The 24,761-nt window shown below is 50.0% G+C and overlaps 1 protein-coding gene across 1 annotated transcript in view; it reads left to right on the plus strand.

The window, feature by feature from the left end:
- The window catches only part of Tusp (WD40 superfamily protein Tusp), a 218,973-nt gene extending 197,229 nt beyond the window's left edge, over positions 1–21,744 (plus strand). Inside the window, exons 7-15 of the mRNA XM_089567733.1 lie at positions 3,223–3,559; positions 7,992–8,110; positions 9,349–9,742; positions 14,512–14,911; positions 16,301–16,322; positions 16,499–16,906; positions 17,247–17,864; positions 18,995–19,192; positions 21,263–21,744. Of these exons, the coding sequence (XP_089423859.1) occupies positions 3,223–3,559; positions 7,992–8,110; positions 9,349–9,742; positions 14,512–14,911; positions 16,301–16,322; positions 16,499–16,906; positions 17,247–17,864; positions 18,995–19,192; positions 21,263–21,379 (2,613 nt within the window). The 3' untranslated portion in view covers positions 21,380–21,744. The remainder of the gene's footprint in view (positions 1–3,222; positions 3,560–7,991; positions 8,111–9,348; positions 9,743–14,511; positions 14,912–16,300; positions 16,323–16,498; positions 16,907–17,246; positions 17,865–18,994; positions 19,193–21,262) is intronic.
- Positions 21,745–24,761: the final 3,017 nt, after the last annotated feature.

The following is a 24,761-nucleotide window of genomic DNA, read 5'->3' on the forward strand; positions in this document are numbered from 1 at the left end:
TCATATCTTGTGTTTGATCTCGAAGAGCAAAAACAATAAGACAACGAGCATGTTCTGTTCATCTAGTTTCTTAATGAACCATGAAGCCAGTGCCGGTGCTGGTACTATTAATTGATTCAATAGTTGCGGATACATCAATAAATCAATCCCTTCAGCGCACATTTGCAGTTGGGGCTTTTCCTGGTTATTTATGACTGAGCATACCGAGTCACATCTGCGCTGGCAACCAGAACCGTAGGACCGCCATCACCACCACGCCGCGACCCTCCGTCGTTAACCAGCGCACGGTAAACGACGTTGGAGGCAGGAAAGAAAAAAAAAGGGACCCCGCACAGCAAAGGAGGCTCTCGCGCTTCTCTTAAGAGTTACGACCTCGGCTGTACGGGTCAGCAAAGACCGGTGCAGATGCGCGTCGTCGTAAAAGGCAGAGAACCATTCGTCCAATCCCTGCGCAAGCAGAGACTGACAGCGCGCGCGCTCCCTAGCGCCGACTGCGTGCGTGCGTGTGCGGGTCCGAGGCCATCAAACAGTCCGGTCTTACGAGGTTCATGCAACGCATATACGTTAACGATCCATAAAGGGCATCTCCGTTCACTCGGTTCTGTGTGCGGGCAGGAATGAGTCGGGGGCGGGGGAAACACAGATCTCTGTCGTCTCGGTCTCCATTACCAAATGTGTACTCTCAACGGCTAAGGACAAAGCGTTCTGTTGACAGTGACGCATGCGTGATCCTTTGTCAGCATGTACTATTTTTTTTTCGTTTTTTATTGCTCCGGTACTCGGCGCAATAAGCTGTTGAGCTGAAACAGTTGTAACAAAGGAGTCAAAACGAAGCTTGCGTATGTAACATGTGATGTTAAAAGCTGTAAAGAAGAGAACGCGTGAAGCAGTGAAGCGATTTATTTCCTTTGTCGCGACAAATCAAGTTAGAGAGAGTTATACGGACCATGTTTACGGCTCATGGACATGACACTGTGTTGGTGCTTGACAGTACGTCACATAATACGTCATATCCGCAATATCCACTGCTTTGTCAACGGGCATTTATCGCTGTTTTTGCGGATCACCTACACAGCCTTTATGACCGGTTACCGACAGAAGGGGCAGTAAATTTGTCCTGGTATGTACCCACTAAGGAGACGGCTGCAATTCGCTGATTATTGCCGTAGTAGCAGTCTTGAATAGGGGCAAGAAAACTGGAGCCACAGTCATCCAGAAATCGGCCTTGATATCTGGGTAGAGAAAGACAGTAAAAAATTGAATCTTAACTTATGCAGAGGAAGCATATATGTGAGAACTGAGCGGATAGCTCTACCATAATTTGAAAGCCGATCCCAGAGCCCCTGTGCACAAGAAACATGTCGTTTTCAATGAGGACGGCCCTTACAAGCTACTTTTGAGCAGACGTACTTAACGTGTTGCAGCTAATTATAACTTGTAAAAAATTACATTTTATTCAAGTTTTGTAATGTAATGATTACTTTTTGTAAAGTGGAACGTTCTTGGTAATTCAATTACTTTTTTTTTCAAAGAGTGGTATAACTTCGTGAAACTGAACTCAATGGGAGACGCTGGTGCATTACGTAATTACGTCGCGTTATAGAGAAAACAGTTGGGCTGCGTAGAAGGCACGTGCGCGAGGATGCCTGCGTATGCAAGCCCGAGCGACCTAGATTTGATTAGCCTCGTGCTCGGGACTTCGCATTTCGCTTTGGCGGCGGAAGGGAATGGCATATTTAGTCAGCTTACGCTTGGTCCCCTCAGAGCACGGAGAACAGCGAAGCATGGCGCCTAGTGTACCTTCAAGGCGGCGCCCAAGGTCACCTTATGATAAAACAGCGCACTTCCTTCTGTTGCGTACATTTAGATACTGTTCAGTGTCGCTACTCATGTGCTCACTAGGAAACGTCCAAGAACTGGCGGGGAAAACTTCGGAAACCATCTGAAGATGAAGTCATCAACGCATGTACTACAACAAATTGCCGATCAAACGCGCTGCACCAGCTCATTCTCCAAGTATGTTTGTGCTAAGCTAATAAAAGACACATATGAAATGACGTAATAGTAACAATTACTTCTTTGTAATTGTTCAGTCACTCTTCATGGTTTGCAAATGACTACTGAAATCAGGTACATTTCAGAAGCAGCAATGATAATCGGTTACTTGTTTTCTATAAGATGTACAAGATTGCGTTTTGTGGGTACGATCGATCGAATCAAGCAGTCAATCGTGGCGTTTAAGTATGGAGACGTTTTTCCTGATTAATCGCCGCTGACTGTTCAAACCACCGATCTGAACCCGTGACCGCGTGCTCTACTGAGCGCAAGTTGACCACGTCTGGCCGAGCTGTTTAGGAACAAAGGAACAACGACAGTGGCTCACTGGTACAAATGGCAAATACAATAACGCCAGCTAACAACAAGATACGCCAAGGAATCGAGGTCGTCCGACTCACCAGAAAAGTTACGAGCGAATGTTTGTCTGCTATAGGGCAGGAGAGATACTCCCAGGCCGACCGAGACGAGCTCGCAGGATTCGTTCCCGCGACACCTCGCCCCACCGGCGGAAAGCGAAGCGTCGCGCCGAAAAGTCCGCACGCTACGAGTTCCCTAGCCCGAATGGCAAGAAAGCTGGCCCCACCATGCCCGCTGCGCTCACGCCATCTGTTGGCGCTAGTGACGTTGGCAATCTTCCTTGTTACTTATGATAGCTAAGCAGGAGTACATCGCGGAGCAACAAACCCAAAGGGCCGCCGCGGTGGCTCAGCGGTTATGGTGCTCGGCTGCTGACCCGAAAGACGCGGGTTCGATCCCGGCCGCGGCGGCTAGAATTTCTTTGGAGGAGAAATTCTAGAGGCCCGTGTATTGTGCGATGTCACTGCACGTTAAAGAACCCCAGGTGGTCGAAATTTCCGGAGCCCTCCACTACGGCGTCTATCATAGCCTTAGTCGCTTTGGGACGTTAAACCCCATAAAACCAAACCAAAACCAAACCAAACCCAAAGGTAGGGCGCGGAGCGAGACCCCACACCACCAAATAAAAAATGGCTGAATTATTCGTATGTAGTAATTATGTTTTTCAAACAACAAATCCTCACACATACCCAGTGTCCAGCCTTAGTTAGAGAAAGTCTTGAACTACAGCTTTGTTGCCGCTGCCTGTTGTCTTTCCGATCCACCACTTTTCTCCTCGCGTCAACGCTCTCTGCCTCTCGTGCGCAGTGCTACCTTCCGGAGGCGCACCAGCTGCGCGAGTTCGTTTCCCGTCCGCACAACGTGCGCCTGCACTGCACCATGGTGCGCCACGACACCGAGGACCTGGTGTCGGGCAGCGCCACCTACACGCTCTTTCTCGAGTACCTGGGCGGCCTGGTGCCACTGCTGAAGGGCAAGCGCGCCTCCAAGCTGCGGCCCGAGTTCGTCATCTACGACCCCCAGCAGCCGGCCGACCAGAGGGACGGAGGAAGACAGGCCACCTCCACCTCCGCATACGGCCGGAACTCGCCCGGAGCCGACTCGGGCGCAGCCGCCTCTCCCACGACGACGATGAGGGACGCCAGTAAGCGGGGCACAAGGGCTGGGAACAAACAGGACTATAGTCAGATACAACTCGAGAACGAAAAGACTTTTCCTTGTCGAAGGGTCCCCTTCCATCCAATGGTGTCGGCGATTCTCATCACCATGCTAGCGTAACAATGCAGGAAGTGGCAGATAAAAGGAGAGGGACCCTTTCATCCATGGTCGAGGATAGTTCCCTCTCTGCGTTCTCGCCCCGCTCCCTACACTGTCATGCTATCAGGATCATGAGAATCGACCGACGCCATTGTCTGGAAAGGGAAGGGATCCTTTGACGGTAAAAAGCCGCTTTGTTCCTGAGGTGTATCCAACTATAGGAGCTCGCTCATATCTCGAGGGTACCTTGTAAGGTTTGCTTTTCAAGGAGTGTTGTTTTTATTTATTTCGGAATACTGTCAATCCCATCTTGGGATTTTTACAGGAGAGGGCAAAACATACAAATACAGGTTCAGTGCTAATTTTTTTTTAAGAGTAGAAAATAAAGGCAAAACATGCAATACAAATGGCAATAATAAAGCAATCATGTCATCAAACTGATGATGTCACTTGATTACAATAAATACACCGAGAAGAGTACTGCAATACAAGAATACGAGCAAGGTTATGATGAGAGGAATGAAAGTACAGAACTCTCAGCGAGGGTAATAAATTTGTCTATGGTGCGCTGGGCTGTGACTGACGGATGCCGCCAGCACTAGGCCTTATAGCTTTCCGTCAGCCACGCGGGGAGAGCTGTCCTGTGTTTGTTAACAGCCGCCTCTGTATTGTTCGCGAAAAAATGCGATCATGCGCGAGAAATTGTTCGGTCCCAAAAAGGCACGCGCTTGTTGTCTACAGTGCTCTCTGTTATGTTTCAATACTGTAAATTCCAGATAAAGGCTAACACACTATAAACGGCCTCTACTATTGTTGCTGAGAGGCTAGTTTTGATTGGCAGCGCTTGTAGTGTCATTTTTGTCTTGCGTGTCCTTTCTAGTTAGCGCTGTTTTAATGCGTAAGGTTTGGTTTGGTTATTGTTTTTTAACGTCCCAAAGCAACCCAGGCTATGAAGGACGCTGTAATGGAGGGCTCCGGAAATTTTGACCACCTGGGGTTCTTTAACGTGCACTGACATCGCAGAGCACACGGGCCTCTAGAATTTCGCCTCCATCGAAACTCGGCCGCCGCGGCCGGGATCGAACCCGCGTCTTTCGGGTCAGCAGCCGAGCGCCGTAACCACTGAGCCACCGCGGCGGGGCTTTCAATACGTAAGCATTACTTGCTTTATGCGCGACGTGGACACTTATCTGAGCTTACCCGGGTAAGCTCGGGTGAGTTCAGAAGAGCACCGCGCAAGCTATTCGAAGAGTTGCTCGGGAAGAGGAACATGGGTCGCACAATCCCTGCGGGTGGCTGTGACAGGAACAGCCACCTGTCAATGCAGTGGTGCGTCGCTTAAAGGGAAACTGCATAGGTTTTAGAAATCAATGAGCTTAAGAGGGTCGAATGTGTGTAACTTGGAGGTAAAGCATGCGAAGTATTTTTGGGCTATCGCTTGAAATAGTGAAGTAATTGCCGATTAAAATCCGGGCGCCCTTCAAGCTTCTCCGCAGCGCACAACGCCAAGTGGGGGGCGCATGATGACGTCATCGAAGGTATCGGTACATTTCCAACGCACAAACGGCTGCTTTCAAGGAAAAAAACCAACGCCACCGAAGGCGAACCCTGCCGAGAGTTGTTTGGCAGCGTCTAACGCGTCAGGGCAGGGTGTGGCTGACGACCGCGGTAATTTGAAATAATACCTTCTTTGACGTCACGCTGAGTTTTCCTGCACTCCTCAGGTGCACTGAGGAGAAGCGCAATTTTAAATCGTTGATTACGTCACTATTTTAAATGCTAGTGCAAAAACACTTGGCATGCTTTACCTACAGCCTACATAGATTTTAATCCTAGAATATCGCAAAATTCTCAAAAAAGTGATGCAGCTGCCCTTTAACCTCTGCGCCACTGAGCTGGCAGGTGCCTCTGCGCCTCTGCACTGGTAGTGCTATGAGGAGTCGCTGACGTCTATGAATGAATGTTAAGTAGAGAATAACCAGTTCTGCATATATGAGGGTTAACCCACGTAGCTCTGAATGGTGTGCGTTTTGGTGGCCAACGCGAACTAAATCACACAAGCGCATAGAACACCACAGACGAAGTCAACCTCAACTGCACCAACTAAAACAGTAGTAATGTACAATGCTTTAGCATAGACCATGAGGAGACTTAAGTGCCCCGTTAGTTTTTCATTATGAGGCTAGTTTCCTTTGCAACGCCAACGAGAGAGCGGCGCGCTGGTATGCACCCGCAGCTTGTCCTCCATCGCTAACTCGGTAACTGTATCCGAAATTGATCACGTCCTAACTGACGTAATTGCCCATTTAACCTATGGGGCAGAAACGTGGAGGCTAACAAAGAGGGTTCCGCTTAAGTTAAGAACAACGCTGCGAGCTATGGAAAGGAAAATGATAGGTGTAAGGTTAAGAGATCGGAAGAGGGCGGAGTGGGTGAGGAAACAAACGCGGGTTAATGACAACATATTTGAAATCAAGAGGAAGAAATGGGCTTGGGCAGGGCATGTAATGCGAAGGCAAGATAACCGCTGGTCCTTAAGGGTAACGGAGTGGATTCCAAAAGAAGGCAAGCGTAGCAGGGGACGGCAGATAGTTAGGTGGGCTGATGAGATTAAGAAATATTCTGGAATACTGTGGCCGCAACTGGCGAAGGACAGGGTTAATTGGAGAGGCATGAGAGAGGCCTTTGCCTTGCAGTGGGCGTAGTCAGGATGATGATTACGATGATGATGATGTTATCTATATACTGCTCAGAAAAAAAACGTTTGTTTTATGAGGTGATGACTGCAGGGGAACATGTTCATGAATAAGTGCTTCGAGCCCAAGGGGCACAGCCATCAATGTATTGATTTGGTGTCTGTGTTAATATGGCGCCGTCGATAATCTTGTGCGATAGGTTGATTTCATCATCGAAATAGCAAAAGTAATCGGCCACTATTACAAATGAATGGTTTCGCTCTGGTGCTTTGCAAGACCAGCCTTTGTTAATACGTTTCCAACAATGAGCCGGTTACCTGTGCGGCTTGGGCTGCATATGCCTTTCAAGGGAGCGATAGGTTGGGGGTGTGAGAGGCGAGGAATTGCCCTCACAACAATAATAAATTTATCTAATCACATTTGAGCCCATCCAATATTTACCAGCGAGCTCATGTTTCGCCATCGATTTCACGTCCAGGGAACAGGATGACAGTTGCTAACACGGCCTAAACAAAATTTTCCCGCTATCCAAGGAGTGTAGACCGTTGTACTTCCATTAGAGATGAATCACAGAACTGGGAATGGTACCATGCAGGAGCAGTTCCAGTCATCGTTCTAGTCAGGTGACGTGTTACGAGTATGAATGCATCGTCGATGGCTAGTGACTTCGAAGCAATTTCTATTTCGATAATTTATAGTGCTCCCGCATGTCAGTTTAAAAATCTGTGCCTGCTTGTTTGAATCAGGGAAACGAAGAGTCTACAGCCGGTACTACGGCTGGACACTTTTTTGAATTACGTCGTATATACCGATAGTCGAAGCGCAAGCAATAACAAAAACCGATTAAAAGACATGCATAACGCTGAAAACAAGTGCGATAAGGTGATGTGCTCATTTATCTGTCTTTTGGCTTGGTTTGGTTTATTGGGGTTTAACGTCCCAAAGCGACTCAGGCTATGAGAGACGCCGTAGTGGAGGGCTCCGGAAATTTCGACCACCTGGGGTTCTTTAACGTGCACTGACATCGCACAGTACACGGGCCTCTAGAATTTCGCCTTCATCGAAATTCAGCCGCCGCTGCCGGGATTGAACCTGCGTCTTTCGGGTCAGCAGCCGAGCGCCGTAACCACTGAGCCACCGCGGCGAGATTTATCTTTCTTTGCCACCACGAGGATGCCTAGCAGCCCCTTTTAAAGCACAGGTAGAATTATCGGGTCGCGACAACACCGCCACGCGTTGAGCTTACATTTGCAAAGGTGGCACTTGGTTTCAGTAATTCTTTTTTATTTCTTGAAATGTGCTCGAAATATTTGCCTAAGTTTCCTTGCATTTGGGTGCGTGTGTGGCTTTTCGGCGTGTTCCATGGTCACATAACTCGTGAATGAGCATCGATGTGACAGTAACGCTGTTTGATATTCAATTTTCATCTGCAGTGGTTCCATTGCTGTACACCACACACGCTCTTAAGATGCCAACTACGAGTATGTATGGTCAGCACTGTGGTGTTGTACTTGTGCTAAGCAAAACTGCTTGGGAGTATTTAGGGTCGGTAACCTATTTTCTTCCTCTGTGTTGGTTCGCCGGTGACGTTATGACCACAGCGGTGACTTTTCCATTCCGCAGCGGCCGGCGCGGCCCTGGCGTCGGACAGCGAGGCAGACGAGGGCTGCGCCTCGTCTCCGGGACGCCGCAGGAGAGCGGCGCGCAACGCAGCTGCAACGGAAGCAGCACTGGCGACGGACGTACGTTTTGGCCTCTTGTTATAACTTGAGTGTTAAGCATATGATTGCCTGCAGGCTCTACTATCCCGAGCGCACGGAAACAGTCCGTGTCGATGGCTCCAAGCCCTGAAACACATGCTGCATTAAAATTGTCCGTTAGACATGAGGCCTGTTTGTTTCTGTTTTTTATTTCAAGCGGCAAGCAAAATTTCCGAAGCACGCGTACTGGCCTGAGCAAAATCATGCGGACCATAAATGGCACCCAGTCTGAAATTAGGAGAGGAGGCAGAACGTGACATGAATCTGCAAATCATAACTTTTATTTTATTATTAATGTGTCAAAGAACAGATAAAGCAGAATGTTCGGTATCTCGCTGAGTAGATATCGAGCGTCGAGTTGTTTTGTTCAATGACGCACTGCAGACTAGGCAGTTCTACAGTCATAGCCTGACTGCGTGATTTAGTTTCCTGCCTTCTTCACAACTTTATAACTTTTAGTTACGCTGTTCCTGCTTTTTCCCTTCGTCTCTGTGAAATGAACGTGAGATTTGGATTGATTCTTAGTATGTGAACACGAGGTTTTGGACGCGATTGTACGCCAGACCGAACACAACTTGCTTCATTGTCAAAAAGTTTTGCATTAAGCAACCGCTCGTGCTCACCGGAAATAGTACACCGGTTTGATTACAAAGAAACTCTCAGCAGTTACTGAATTTCACATGATCCCACTTTTTCTACCGTTTTGTGGTATCTTTAACGAGACCAGAACGCTTCGTGGTACCGGCTCAGCTTCATGTTATCCAGTGCTTTCTGCACGTAGTCGTCGTGCCACTCAGCAATGCATATTTTTTCTTTATATACGTTCAGACTTCTTTAGATAGTGATAAAACTAGGGCCGAGCAATCGACTAAGCGATACAGCCATTATCGTTATCTCCAGACCAAATGCACACCGCGATTTCGCGTTTCGCCCGTGTGTTGCTTGCTTGTGAAATAATCCCCCTTAACAGCTTTATCATAAGGATTGTAAACAGTGTTTCTAATGCCAACTCTACCAGGGAACTTAAATGTTTTATTTCTAGGCGCAAGTGAAAAGCGTCTTATAAAAACACAAACCACCGTGGAAAGACTGTACAAGCATAAGGACAGTACAGGACGATGTCCTGTCCATTTGCTTATCCCGTATCCTCGCACTGTTTGATCGTATTTCAACCACCACCTTCTACCATTAATGCCTGCCCTTGGGACCTGCACTCGCAGGGCATCTCTCTTTCGTCGTCCCGCGGCTGCAGCAGCGGCGCTGCGCGCCGCGAGCTCCTCTACACGGACGAGCTCCCGGAGCGCGAGAAGATCGTGGCCGTGACGTCCAACCTCTGGGGCACCAAGTTCAAGGTGCTGGGCCTGGCCCGCTGGCTGCCGGCCTCGCTCGGCTCGGTCACGTACCGCACCAGCCTGCTGCACCTGCAGCCGCGCCAGATGACGCTGCTCATCAAGGAGCTGCAGGGTCCGCAGCCGCCCTCGGCCGCCGCCTCGCGCGCCTCGTCGGCCGCGCTTGTGCTCCACAACGGCACCACGGTGGCGGCCGGCTCGGCTGCGGGCTCGGCGGCGCAGTCCGCCACTGGCTTCTCGGAGGACGAAGATGACGACATGTGCGGTACGCAAGGACAGGCCGTTGTCCCCTCTTCTGGAAGCGTCTGCCACATGACTCCAGGTTACGCGAACGAAAGGCTGATCCCGGAGTGCAGTTATGGAGAGTGAAAGAACTAACGGGATTTAGGTGCTGGCTATTAAAATAGCCTGCTGGGTCACAAAGGCTGTCGGTATAGTTTTCGAAGAGGGTGGACATTTTCTTAGGTGCTTCCATGAAGCTGGGAGGGACTTCGAGGTTGATAGGGAGAAGGGTAAATTTCAGAAATCCATAAAAACAGCGGTATTTTACTGTCTTGTTTTCTAGAGGGAGAGTATGGAACTGGAACCGAAGGTCCTAAAGGCGAAACGCATAGGTGGGGTGGTGACAGAATGAGAAGGACGCTCTTTATGCTGGAGGCAGTAGTAGCCCATTAAAAATTAACACGGGAAGTTATAATTCCAGGGACATCACAGAGGCACGAACGGGCGAGGCGTTGAGCTGGAAAGTAGCTGTCATCAAAGTCGTCAGCTTCGGGAGTGGCGCGCGTCCTCAACCGTGGACTGAACGTGCAATGGACCGCAAGCCATAGCACAAGCCAGCGCCGAACTGTAGTTGCGTGTGCATCGCCATAATGTATGGTCCTCTTCCTTCCTACAACCTTACTTGTCTATTTGAGGTTACTGTTACTATTGAGACTGCTCCACTTTCTGTCTTGAGCCGCCTCCACTGACAGCTTCTTCTCCTGAAGGCCTATCTCCCCCTCCCGTTCTCGACGTCTCTTTGGTCGTCCTTCGATGTCCATCCCTGTTCCGGCTTATTCTCAATCCTTAATGGCAAAACAAACGGAGTCTTGAATCTTATAATCATCATCATCAGCCTGACTACGCCCACTGTAGGCGAAGGCCTCTCCCATGTCTCTCCAATGTACTATGTCCTTTCCCAGCTGCGTCCACTTTGTGTCCCCGCAAACTTATAACTTCGCTTCTATGTTTGCGAGCGTAGCTATGGGTGTGGCGGGCACCTTACTGTCTCACCCATAACTTGTTTTTCGTGTGCTTCAAGGACATTGTCACAAGGGATAGAGTTGGCACTGAAGCGAGTCTTCTACCTGAATAAAAGCTGCCTGAAGAAGTGTTTTCATGAACAGCGATAGTTCTACTTGGCACGTATTGTGGGTTCAACGATGCCGGTGTAGGTCTAAACAGGGAACTGTCGAGTTCATCTGTTTACCGTTACGAATGGTAAACAGGTGAACTTGGACTTTTCGTCCAAGTTAGCTGGGACGAAAAGAACCCCATGTGTGCTTAGGAACGAGAGACAGAGAATGCGGCCAGGTGTCGCAATGTATACAGGGCTTTGATGCTTGAACATCTCGTGGGGGCTGTGATGTGGTGATGTGAGGCAGAAAGTCAGGTGGGCGGATGAGATTAAGCTGTTTGCGGGGTTATGGTGGCCGCAGCTGGCAAAGGGCACGGTTAATCGGAGAGACCTGGGAGAGGTCTTTGACCTGCAGTGGGCGTAGCCAGGCTGATGATGATGATGAGGAGGATCGTATTAACCGCGGTGTCATGGAAATCTGTCGACGCCGTTGGCTGGAGGGTCTGCTTTGAGTTGCTTCGTTCTTGAGTTTTATCCTACTATAGCGACCTTCCGAGATCTTCCCGTGGCGGCCACCTACTGGTTGTTCATTACTTCGCTATCGCCGTGGCAGGTGGCGTTTCGCTCTGCCACTATCTTACGACACGCCACCTGCCAGGTGGCGTAACATGCGACCTGATGCCGACTGCGCTGACGCTGACGCCGACGACGACGCGGAACGCAGAACGGGCGCCTAAGAGCTGGGCTCTAAAGAGACCTCCACAAATAAGTTGTTATAACTTATACTAAGATCACAAGGACGCATCAATGGGCATGACATGCCGGTGCGATGGCAGGACATCAGTGCTGGACAACACGTGCGTAGAGCACCTTGCGATGACTGTGTGGTCATATGAGAGCTCCTGGTAGTGCTTCTAAAGATATTTCGCCACGGTAAAAACTCAGTAATCGAAGCTTTGCAGTCTCTGAGAGCACCCGGGCACCGCAGCTCGAGTAATCGAGGTTGTGTAACTGGAGCGCATTCAGTGAGCATGGTCACGGCCGGTAGGTTAATGAAACTTCTTCCTTGCGGCTGGACTTCAAGCTGGTAGAACATGGGAGTACGCCAACTAACAATAATTTGTTTCATCTACTTCGTCATTCAGTGAAGTATGTGCCGATCTGTTTACGTACGACCGACTGAGGCTACCGGAGGGTTGATAAATGCGCGAAATGAACTCCTCATTTTGATCACAAACAACAAGGCTTCTGTTTCGCATCGTATGCATGTAATAAGTTTTCTGAACAATTGGGCTAGAAAGGGAAGCACACCGACTCGTTTCAAATTCGATTCGTGACAGACAGAAAAAATGTTAAACGAAGCTGAAACGTGCTTTATTTCGGCATGCATGTGTCACCCAGACTTCGCGCACTTTTAGTGGGAAGCTCCCAGACACCCTTAGAGCGTGTGGGGGTAGCGGTCTCGGACTCAAAGGAGATGCCCTCGACTCAGCGGAGACCAGCTACCAAGTGACAAGAGGTTTTTGGGCGTTCGGTGCCCAGCTTTCGCTGGTCGCAAGCCAGAGAATGGGTCGGAGCCAAAGGTTCACAAACAAAACAAGGTTTATATAGCAAAGAGACGATACAGAGGATTTCACAATCACTAGTACAGACACATACAAAGTGATTAAATAAACAATACAACTCGTGAAAAGTTAAACTCGAGAGAGAATGCAATACTAAGGCAATATTGCACCTAAAGTGCACTAACACAAGAGGGAGAGGTAAACAAACAAAACACAATTTGTTCACCGGGCACTGCGGCAGTCCGACGACCAGAGTTCCATGACGATGCCGTCCCGCAGACTGGCGAATGTTGCCTCGTTGGTCCGATGCTGGCCGAGTGGTGTTTTGCCGGGAGTCGGACGGGCGCGCTTCGATGAAGCTTAAACGGCAGTCCAGGCTGACTGATAGCTGTCAGCGTCCTTCTTTTATAGGCTCGCTCTCAATTCTGTTTGTTGTATGCGCCAAAGTAGGCGCGCACATACACGCAGTATCTCCCGTGTAGTTTCCCTTCCTTTCTCTCGCCGGCCGCGCGTCCTCATTGGTTAAAGTCAGGAGTCGTTTCGCGAAGGTTCCAGCGTGTTCTAGCGTGGCGCCGTCGTGGCGGCGTAGCCGACGTCCGAGTGCAGAGGAGGGGGACGTGACTTAGTGCACGCAAGGCTACGCCCTTTTCCTCCGGTCAGCAGTAGAACCAACTCGCATGTTCGAGAATCTTCGGCGTGGATGACTCATTCCTTCGGCGCACGCCGTGGCGATGGAGAGAGAGGCACGCGCTCGGCGGGGGCTTTCCCTCTCTCCCGTTGGGCTCGCGCCGGCGAGACGCCGTGCGCGCGGCGGTTTTTCTTTGTTTGTTTCTAAAATGCGCCGAAGTTTGTGACAGCATGTAGTATCTACGCTGAAAGCGTTGCGTTGCGGAATAGAACAGCGCATCCGCATTTCATCCTTCACACCAGGCTCAGCTGGCCGTCGTTTTACGCACATTTACGCAACGCCGAGCAGGGATTTCTTTTTCTCGACCAAACCAGAATGGCGGGCCTACTCACGGCCCTCTCGATAGATGATGCTGCGCATTTCGCATATCTAGTGTTCCTATATACAGGAACACTACGCATATCGCATATTGATGACGAAGAGTCTGAGAGCTTATTTTTATATTGATCTGGGTGTAGAGATGCCCGAGGGTAGAATTTTTGATCAAAGAAGGAAGCGGGTGTAGGGTTTTATTGAGGCTTGTGGCCGCTGAAACGTGAGCCAATGTTACAATCTCTAACAAGAAACGATGTGACGATGCAATACTACTTTTTTCTTGCCGTCCTCAGTTTTTTTTTAATTACTCGACAAACTGGAATAAACGAATATGCGCGCATGGGTTGTGTCTTTTACAAGAACCAAGTTATTTCCACGCGCATCGTGGGCTATTCGAAGTAACTGAAAAGCCTCACTCACTCTAAGAAATCACGCGTTTAGAGTCTCTACGTCATCAGGATAACAATTCTTATTAATGCGAGAGCATTATATGGCTCTGTCGCATCAACAAAAATTGTCCGCAATTTTTTCCTCACGATTACGTCGTTTTCTTCAGATAAATGTGTGAAATGTGACTGTGACAGATGGTATGTGATAAAATGTTTCCGTGGGAAAAATTTGGTCGATGAGGTTTAATTAGGTCGCTAATTAAACGCGGAAGCATGCGAAAAATACGGTTAAACGTCAAAATAGCCATGGACGTCGACATAGTGCATGGATGTCAGAGCAGCCACAGACGTCGATATAGTATGTGGATGTTCTGCTTTTGCTTTGGAGTGCGAAAGCAAAACGCCAGCATACTATATCGACGTCCGTGGCTGTTCTGACGTCCACGGACGTCGATATAGTATGTGGACGTTCTGCTTTCACATTGGAGTACGAAAGCAAAACGCCCACATACTATATCGACGTCCGTGGCTGTTCTGACGTCCACGGACGTCGATATAGTATGTGGACGTTCTGCTTTCGCATTGGAGTGCGAAAGCAAAATGTCCGCATACTACATCGACGTCCGTGGCTGTTCTGACGTCCATGGCTATTGTGAGCTCTAATGCGGGTCGCCGCAGACGTTTTTGCGTGTCCCAGAGCAGTCGGGAGGAATGAGTTTCGACGTTTCGCTCCGGCAGACCCTGTGGCGAGCGAAGAGACCGCGGCGCCGATCGCCCCGATGACGCCCAAGAAGCGGTGCGGTCTGGGCCGGTGCCCGGGCCTGGCGGACCCGGAGACCGGCGTGGTGGCCGCCGACGGGGACTCGGCCATGGCGGTGTGCGCCGGTGGCGGCTGCGGCCGCGGCGCCGACGAGGAGTACCTGACGCTCGAGACGACGGCCGAGGCCGGCGTGCAGCGGCTCACGCTGCGGCAGGCGGGCCAGAGCCGGCCGCAGGGCACCACCATGTCGCTGGCCGCCGCCGACGCCGCCCTGCCGGGAACCTCCGCGTCGTCCGCCTGCCAGCAGCTGCGCGAAGAGGAGGCCACATCGCCGTCCAAGAGGCCACAGGCCGAACTCAGGCCGGAGTCCAGGCCCGGGTGCGTGCCACTGCTATCGTCTAAGTGTTGCCCGTGGCTTCGGTCAACGAAGCCGTTAGCGCAAGTCTCTAGACAAAGTCGCAAATTCTGAGCCGTAGGAAATACTCTACGGAACAAAGGTCCCCAGAAGGCGTGAAATACGATCTCGGCGCAAAGATGTCATGTCTTGCAATGGTCACCTCATTTTAAAGCACAGGAGTCTTAGTTTCACCTCCACAGATGTGGTCTCGAGTCACCGGCTAATAACGGAACTATCGGCTTGAGTTGCATTCGCGCGTCGTGAAGCCTTATGTCCAATCATATGTTGTTTTTCGCACTGGGACGCTTATGTTCATGTTACTTGCGGCCCCATCGAGGTGAAGAACTTTGTTTTACACAATACTGCTCTTCTGCTAAGGTTGCAGATGCAGTTCCCCGTTCCGGGATGACCCGATAGTGCATGTACCAGTATAAATGCTAAATAATGCAAAACTAGAGGCAATCTCGTCAACTACTATACCGGCTGCAAATTTGTGCGAACAGCGCTTTTGTTCAATAATGTTGCGGATAATTCTTTCGCGCTTCACCTGCGGAACTCAGCAGTAACCATAGTACCTTGCCAACAGAGTGAACGGCGTCATATGTAAAGCTGAAGATCCTAATCAAGAGCATCATACAGACACTTCTCGCAAATTCTTATAGAAGTCTCGTTGCTCCAACTTTTATGTGCTCTTTCTAAAGCAGAAGTCAATATTTGTTTGAAATACATTCTTGTGTTCAACGGGAAAGTAGATTAAGTAAACTAACCTGAATTAACGTGCATGATCTAGTTCTCCGGTTGTCGTCTGGCATATGAAGTCCCACGATAGAAAGACGGGGTCAAATGCACAGACATAGCTGGACCTACTTCCTGGGCCGCTACCACAGAGTTTTGCAAATACATGTAACCCGTACGATGCGTGTAGCAACCACACCTGGGAGGCGCTATATAATTTCTGAGAATTCTTGCGCAATAAATGTAAGTAATATCAAGCGTACTGGGCAGCAACCACACCTGGGAGGCGCTATATAATTTCTGAGAATTCTTGCGCAATAAATATAAGTAATATCAAGCGTACTGGGCCGTACTTAAACGCATGAGGTCTCGTGCAAGGCGCCTTGATTTCTGTTCATGCACTGTATCCTCCAAACATCGGTTTATTCACTAACCCAAGCCTGCATTAAGGAATGTGTTAAATGCGTGCGTGCGGCGCCAAAGCCTATTGATGTTAAGTAGATACCACTGCAGCTTGCCGCAAAATACAGTTCAAGAAACTAAGGTTGGGCTAGTTGCAGGTGTTCATGGACCTACCTGTTATGGTATCTGCGCTTATAATACTTATGTAAGCATCATGTTCCGTATGTTTTCAGGGTGCCTACGTACTCATTCATGGTATGTATTTTCTCAAGTTCGCCATGAATATGTAAGCGTGAAAGGGCGCGTCGCTACCCGTGACGTCCACGAAAGCGACCTCTGGCGTGCACGCACACAGGTTGCGGCGCGGCGGAGTGGCGGCGCGCAGTCGGCTGTCCCCCGAGCTGTCTCCGGAGGGCGACGCGCCCCTGTAGGGGGAGGCATCCCCCCACAGGTCGGGCGCGACCGCCGCCGGGGCAGCAGGCGTCCGGCACCTGCTGGACCCGGTGCCCCGTTGGGCGGACAAGGCCGCCGAGCTCAAGTACATCGACGACGAGCAGCCCGACGAGGGCGTCGTCGGGGACGTGGCCTCGGTGCTGCTGCTCAGCCACCACCGCAACCACCGCAGCAGCATCGGGCCACCCAACGCCGACTTTCTGGTGGGCGACCCGAGGAGCCGCGGCTGCGACGCCCGCCGCCTCACGCTGCGCTCGGGTTCGTCCGCTGCGCAGCAACCACAGGCTACGCACGGCGTGGCGCAGGCGGCCGCCTCGTCTACCGCCACATCCCGAACCAACGGCGAAGACGCTGCCGACGCGGCGCGGGCTCTGCTCGCCGACAAGGTGAGTTGACCATGATCGACTAGCCAATCACCGCTAAGCGCAATACCCGTCCTGCTGAGAACACAATATCTCAAACTCGACACTGGCAAACCATACGCAAATGGAGCTCTAGCTTAAGATGCCTTTAGTACGCTGTTCAGGGAGATGAATAAATGCACCCTACCTTGGATGCACAGAGGGCAAGTTTCCTTCTGCATGCCTCTATCATCGTGTATAGTGAACCTAACGAACTCGTCCAGGGACTATACGTGCCGTACGGTTTTCTTTTGTGCTGCGCACGTGACACTCAAATACCTAACCTCGCCGTCTTCCGATGCCCTCTCCCCTTCTCTTCCTGCAGCTCCAGCGCAGGAGCACCGAGGAGCCGGCCTGCGTCTGCGAAGCATCGCAGAGCTCCTCGCCGGCGACGGCGCGCAAGCAGCGCTTCGCCGAAGAGAACCCCTTCGTGTGCACCACCAGCTCCGCGGAGTGCGGCGGCGCCTCGCTGGCCCACGGGCCGACGGGCTCGCGTGGCAGCCCCACTGGGGCACTGTCCCCGCAGACGTCGACGCTCTGCAGCGGCGGCTCCGAGGACGAAGGAAACCGGACGACGAGCCGCGAGAGCACGCCCTCGGCGAGCCCCTGCCGGCAGCCTCGGCGGCACCGGGGCTCGCTGCCCATCCCACCCGGCAGCAGCGCGTCCTCGGTCGCGGCGGGAGACGACAGCGGCGGCTCGGCGCCCCCTTCGCCGGCGCTGAGTCGCAGCATCCCGTCGTCGCCGGTGTCGGGCCGCAAGAGCCGGCAGCAGCAGCTGCGCACGCTGCTGTACAGCCCGCTGCTGCTGCGGAAAGTGCGCGGCAACCACAGGCAGCGCGGCCTGGACAGCTCGGATGAGGAAGGCGGCCAGAGCGGCGAAGAGGTGCTCTCGGACGGCTTCCGCGACCTCGAGAGTCTGCAGAAGGCCCACATCCGCAAGAAGGTGCGTGCGCAAAGATCGAAGCAGCGAAAATGTGTATGTACCGCACACTCTGGCGGCCACAAAATGGAAGACTGCTGAAAAATAACGATTCACCCGCATATCACAGGCCAATTAGTCAAGGTCCACTATGTAGTATGCTGTACCTATAGGATTAAGGGAACGTTTTACTTGAGCTACACAGGCTTTAGGACAGACCATACTGCCATCACCAACCTGGTGACAGAGAAAAGTACACAGTATAAACAACCCTTACATAAAGTCTTAATACATACGAGAAATAATTTGGCTCGCCCTCCACAGGTAAAGTGCTAATATCCCAATCAGGAAAGGTGTCAGGTAGCACGCCTTTCTCTTAGTATGGTTATTTGAACATTTTCGTCATGTAAAAACACTCTGCCGTGATAGTTCTTGGAATATGAACACGTTGTCCGTGGCATTTTCGTCGAACTTGATATGCACCGGAACTGCTGGCCAGCGAGAAATCCTTACACAAACGTAATAACATAATACGCTAACTGGAACACACAAGCTACAGTGAATACTTGTCGAATTCATCTCGTTTCATTTGAACTATAACTTTATTTGAACTGATCATTTGATTTTAATGGTGCAATGACAGCTTGTCCAAAGAGATCCATGCCTATTGCATTCGGTCTGCACAGGTTGATATGACGGTAATGCTTGAAAAAAAAAAGTATGAAAGGGGCAGCTGCACAACACAAGACAAGGGACCTACGAACGATAAAAAATGACATCGGGTTTTGAATTCGGAGATTGAGCTTGCATATAAACATAATTTTACACCATTTGCTGTTCCAAGGTCGCGGAGGGTCTATGTGCACGGGTTCAGGGTACCCTTTGCCCTGAGGGCATATTGATATTGGCAGTGGTACGCTGAATGTGTGTGTGTTGATTCGCACCTATGGTTTTTTCCTGTCAGCGTGAAATGCAGTGAAACAGCTTCCCTTAATGTGGACTCCTAACAATTTGAACTGTTTTTCGCTTCCTGTTGATTGCAGAGTTCACTATAATTTGGCCGAGAAGTTGGAAGGCTTAGATGTCTTCCGTTGGTGCGAGTAGTGGCTACGTAGGTTGCGGCGTCTCACACGGATCTTTTCTTGTGCGCGCAGCTGAAGAAACGGCACGGTAAGGTGCACCAGCAGGAGATGCTGCCGCCCAGCAAGCCGCCGCCCATGTACCGCGAGTTCGTGCTGCACAACAAGGCGCCCCTGTGGAATGAAGTGAGCCAAGTCTACCAGCTGGACTTCGGCGGCCGCGTCACGCAAGAGTCGGCCAAGAACTTTCAGATCGAGTTCAAGGGAAACCAGGTACTATATGCGCGACCCCATATAAGTCTTAAGACCGCTTTGTCACGTCAGTTTATTTTGACGGCTCTGGAGCCGATGACGCTAGCAAATTAAGGAACGTAATATATTGGCAAAGATTCTGTTTCCTTTGGAGTTATTTGTTAGCGGAAATGAAATGTGTGGGCTGTGTCATTCAGTCTGCTGATGTGCTGCCAAATCGGTAGAGAGAGAGAGAGAGAAAAATGGACGGAGAGGCAGGGAGGTTAACCAGGCGATGCCTAGCAGGCTACCCTACACTTGGGGAGGCGAAAAAAGGAGAAAAATTACCGACGATTACGTTACTTCCTAATGCGAAATTTGAGCGCAGCAAATAAGCTGTTTCACCTTTTCGATAGATTGAGGCCCACAAAATCAAGGGCTTCCAAACAAGTGTTGAAGCAGACAGATAACGTGTACCATCCGGTCACATGTTGCACACATTAACTTTTTACCAACTGCGTTCCATCTAGAATCAGAAGTGAAAGTTTGGTGGGTTTACATGGCATGCAATTATTCGTTTCGTATGTGGTCTTTCTGAGAGCCTTCCTCTGCACCAAGCTGGCGGAGACTAGCATGATGCAGGTAGTATGAACTGCATGAGGGAGGGGAATGTAACTAAAAAGTAAACTGAGCGTTACGTTAAATTTTGCAGTCCAAGATAATGTGCTATCGGCGACAAATGTGCGCTGAACGTGCCAGCGCCGGTTTAATCCCACCTTGTGGCTCAAAACTCAGCGCTTGTGACTGCGTATGATGCGCATAGTATAAGCTGCGTGACGAAGGGAAATTTATCGGTAACTTTAGCTCAATCTTCCAGAGGGGTCAGTTTCGCGTCAGTAAGTGTGTTCGCCTGGAGGCAACTGTTCCGCTGTCATTGGGATTAATGCGAGAAGCGATGCTCACGATTAGCCAAGAAGCTGGCGTGCCTCCCTGCATGTGCTACAGTTCTGACAAGGTGTAGACAACAAATTGCCGACGATTACGTTACTTCCTAATGCGGAATTTGAGCGCAGCTCATCAGCTGTGTCAGCTTTTCCATAGATTGAGGCAAAAAATTAGACGGCGGCGAAGGTAAGCGTCTGCTTCGGCGGCACGCACCTCTGGATTCTGGCGGCGAAGCCGCTGGCCCTCTGCTCTGGCAACTCGTTTAGCAGCCGCGGCAGACGAAGGACTTCCACCGGTTGCCTCGCTCAAGGCTCAGAAAGAACTGGCAGATAATAAACAATTTATATAGGCAGGCGGTTCGCAGTGGCGTATGGCGGCGGTTATGCGTTTCGGCTCGGGCGGTGCAATATCGAGATCCGCCGCCATCGATCCGGCGGGCTGTTTGCCGCCGCACAGAGGAGGCATTAAGTTATCGGGAGGTCGCGGGAGATGGCGCCAGGAGCGCGCGCAACTAGAGCAGGGCGCAGCCACGGTTGCGGAGCTGGTTACAATGGACAACGCCGACGGCGACGCCGCGAAATGCAGAACCGGGCGCCAAAGAGCTGCTCTCTAAAACATCCCATGAGATGAGCAGATCTTTCAGTTTTAAGGGGAGCGCACTACGCTGGACTGCCGAAGCGCTGCTTGCGTATCAAGCCGAAGGACTGGAACGTCTTCCGGCAACTTTCGTGCGCCACCATACCCCTCAGCCCGAATTTACGCGTCATATCCAGCCTCGAAGCACGGAGGCGAGCTGCCAGGTATCATAGCAATACAATTTGGCTTGCGCTCGCGTGTCCTAGCCACTGCGTTTCACTGCCAACTTAAAAAAAAATAACTTGTGAGGCAACAGCTGGTTTTGTTACGTAGTTATATAAAAACGGGAAAACTGAGCACGGCACTAAAAGGGAACTTTATACTTCACCTTTCTTCCTGTGTTCCTCCTTCCTTTCACCTTGAAAAGAATTCGACAAAATCAACCTCGATCTAGTTTACAATTTCTTCTATCTTGTCTAGATTCATTTACCTCTGTAAGTACAGCACGCTAATAAATGACCGGTTATGGTCCCTTTCGTTTCCTTCGCATCTTGGCCACTAATGTCCTCGCCGCCGCCTCTCCTTCGGCAGGTGATGCAGTTCGGCCGCATCGACGGCAACGCCTACACGCTGGATTTCCAGTACCCGTTCAGTGCCCTCCAAGCATTTTCCGTCGCGCTCGCCAATGTGACGCAGCGGCTGAAATGACACGCTGCTCGGTTCAAAGCGGACCGCTGAACATCCTTGTGCTCGTGCCTGCGGGCAAGCTGTGCGCTTCTGTCCGCGACGGGCGGGAAGCGAAGAGGAAAAGCTCAAACCTGTGCGTGCGGGCGAGGATCTCGACGAAAAGGCCAGAACAGGAGCGACGACGGCGCAGCTGGGCCACGACACCGAATGCGACGAGAAAAGGCGAGACTGCCGGCGAGAGGAGCAGACACCGAAATCAAGGCTCTGGGACGAGTGAAGCAGTGAATACAGGAACGAGACGGAAGCTGCAACGCTGGATAGCAACAGCTGTGAAACCGAAGCTTTCGCTAGAGCGATATATTCATCTGTTAGTTTTTATTTTTGAGTATGTGTGTCACTGCAGTGGTGAATTCTGTTCTATCGGAACGCTTCGTTTGTTGAGGCTTAGTTCCGCTCAGTGCGTGCAATTTTTTTTCTGCTTATTCTAGTCACCCTGCGGAGGGGTATATTTTGTTCCAGTGATACGTGGTAGATAAGGTCTGAACTTCAATTTCCCCCCTAATAGTTTACCTGGAGGCTGAGAGAAGCGACGTTAAATGCGTGAAACGCCAAACAGATGATGAACGCGAAAAATTTCCACGAGGCGTGTGATAGATACTGGTCGTTATCTAGCCGAGAGTACGTCTGGTCGAGAATCTAGTCATCGAAAACGGCAAAAGATGCCACGGCTTTGCAAGCATGGCAAGCTCAGGAAGCTCATTTTTACACGTTTAGTTTGGGTACGTATGCTATCACATTCATATGATTTACGGTGCATAAGAGCTCAACGATAAAGATTAGCTTTCACCACGTGTTATTACTGCAATCGGTATTTTCCGATAAGCGAAAAGCCAGACAATTCGCAGAAATAGCACTTTAACTGAGATTAATCACATATTAGTGCTTTCTTATTTTATTGTCTTCACAGGAATTTTTACCAACCACTGAACAACTGTACACATTTAGGAACGTCACCATAAATGTTCCTTCTAGATTCTCAACCTTCATGGGAAGAAGTTTCACACTATTATATACCACACAAGCACCGTTCCAGGTCCCACCTAGAATGTACTGTAAATTGATTTTAAAAATTTACTGGTCTGGGGACCGAACAGCTGAAGGCATGAAAAAAAGAGCTCCATGTTAACTGGGTGCCCCGCGCAGCCACATGGTGTTAGTACATGCATTGTTGACCCTTTACTAGTGTTGCGTTGTTTGTAGTTCTGTGAACCATAAAAAGAAAAGAGAAAACTCGAGTGTCAAGCCTGGCTCGAAAACAACCAATCAAAAGTGCAATACATCAAAATGAACAAATGACAGCACCATGCGATGGCTCTGTTTTGTACACTATAGGTAAGAAAACTCTGCGAGCAAGGGATTCAGAAAATTTTAGCTCCGTAAACACTCATCCGAGAGGCTAGTCTGCTTTGAAATTGCACTGAAAATGAAGCTTGGAGACAACCAGCAACTAGTAAACCCCAGGCAATGTTAATCATCAAAGAAATCTTTTCTGAGTAAGGCATGGGCTCATTCTCCTTTTTGGTGAGAGACGAAAAAGCGAAGGATTTGCTTCTCTCTTTAACATGCCAAGTATTACAGCGTGTCATTGATAACGTAAGACACCAGCTTTAATGGCGCTCATCACAGAAGTACGTTGGTGGAGAGAGTTTCCAAAGAGGTGTGTTGTTTTCACACTGTACTGTAAAACGCTGTGTGGCACTCCATGCATGAATCTGATTTTTTTTTTTCTTAAGAAATCAGTGCGCACAAGGCGCAAACTTCGGCGAGTCATAATAGTTTGTGTGCTTCCCAGACGCGCAAACGGTGCATCTTAAGCACTGTTTTCATTCTTTGCTAACAATATAGCTGCTTAGCAGAGACACGAAACTAGGGAACCCAGCGTTGCAGCAGGTGAGGTGGGCCGGCGTTTCTCGAATGGTTGATTGTCAAGTTGCCTCATCCATGCTGGTGAACTTGGGCTTGAGCATCTCAATGGACATTGTTTGGCAGAAGTCGTTGGGCGTGGCCCCGACTTCTAGCGAGCGTACTAATACTCATACTCTATAACCTATAACAAGCCTGCATGCATGCTAAGCGAAGAGGCACTCGAATATATATGTAAAGAAAAAAAAAGTTTTCCTAGTGCAAAAGCGAGAGAGAGAGAGTATAACTTGCCAGCCTTTTTTGTATGTGTGAGCAGCCTGTTGCCACTGCGAAGTCAAGGGGAAAAAAAGAGGAAAGCTCACCGCCTAAGCTTCGCAAGCTTTTCGTGCTTTCTACTGAGTGTTTGTGTTTGGCTCGGTGGACGTTGTGTTTGTCTCTTCTGCCTGCCGCTGGGACTGTGCAATGCTCGCTAGAGAGACGACGGTGCGCACATGTGCGCCCTCTGCTAGAGCAGCGGCGAAGTTCTCCTGTTCTCCAAATGGTGCAATCGCCTCGCCGTTGTTCAGCTATATTTTCACGCTACGTTGATGGCTTGTTCCGCTGCTTGTTTCCAAGCCTGTTTTCTGTTGTCTATACTTTTGTCAGAACTTGCCTGAATGCGTGTGCGTGCGTGTGATCGCGTGTGTTTGCGTGCGTGCGTCTGCAGCGGAGACGTATGCGCTTTTCTTTTTGCCACTTGCATATTCAACGAGTACAACCGCGAAAACAACAACAGCACTTGCTTCCTTTCTTCTCTATCCTTACCCATGTTCAGAGCCTGTAGCAGCATCACAACATATGCCGTACCTAGCTCACGCCACACTCTATATTACTGTGCATAATTCTTCTTCCACCAGTGCTGCTCTTTTGGCTGCTTGACCTGTATTCATACACGCTAGCTGCGTATGGGACGGAGCTCTGGGAGAAATTTCAGGGCCACTCCAGTGCTTGGAACACGAAATTGCCGTTTCACTCGAATACTGAGGATCGTCTCAGCTTCGATGGAAGGAAGAGACTGAAAAGCAATAATATTGAGAAGCCGAGGTATTATGTTGTGCGAAGGGCAATAAGATTTCATTGCGGCTTACAGCTACAAAAGATCTTGGAGGAAAGCGACATTCTGTATCCGTTGGGCAACTTCCGGGACGTAGTCATTTAGTGTTCCACATTGGAACGTGCACCATGTGTTCATGTTAGGACAGACGTAGTGGTTGAGCATCATCCGCAAGCATTATTTAGAAGCCAATTCTCATCTCTCTACTTCGGAAAAGTACTGAACGTTTCCCTTCTATAACTCAAATTAATCCATACTTTCTTGATCATGGCTTCAGCCGTCGCAAGCTGCGACATTTGCTAGAGTTACGAGAGCAGTTCATGTTTTTTTTTTTTCCCCGCACATTCTTCAAAGGCGGGCTTGCGTTAAGCCACTGCTAAATTATTT

This window comes from Amblyomma mixtum, chromosome 2 (assembly GCF_055824585.1).
Source record: "Amblyomma mixtum isolate Tamu chromosome 2, ASM5582458v1, whole genome shotgun sequence".
NCBI lineage: Eukaryota > Metazoa > Arthropoda > Arachnida > Ixodida > Ixodidae > Amblyomma > Amblyomma mixtum.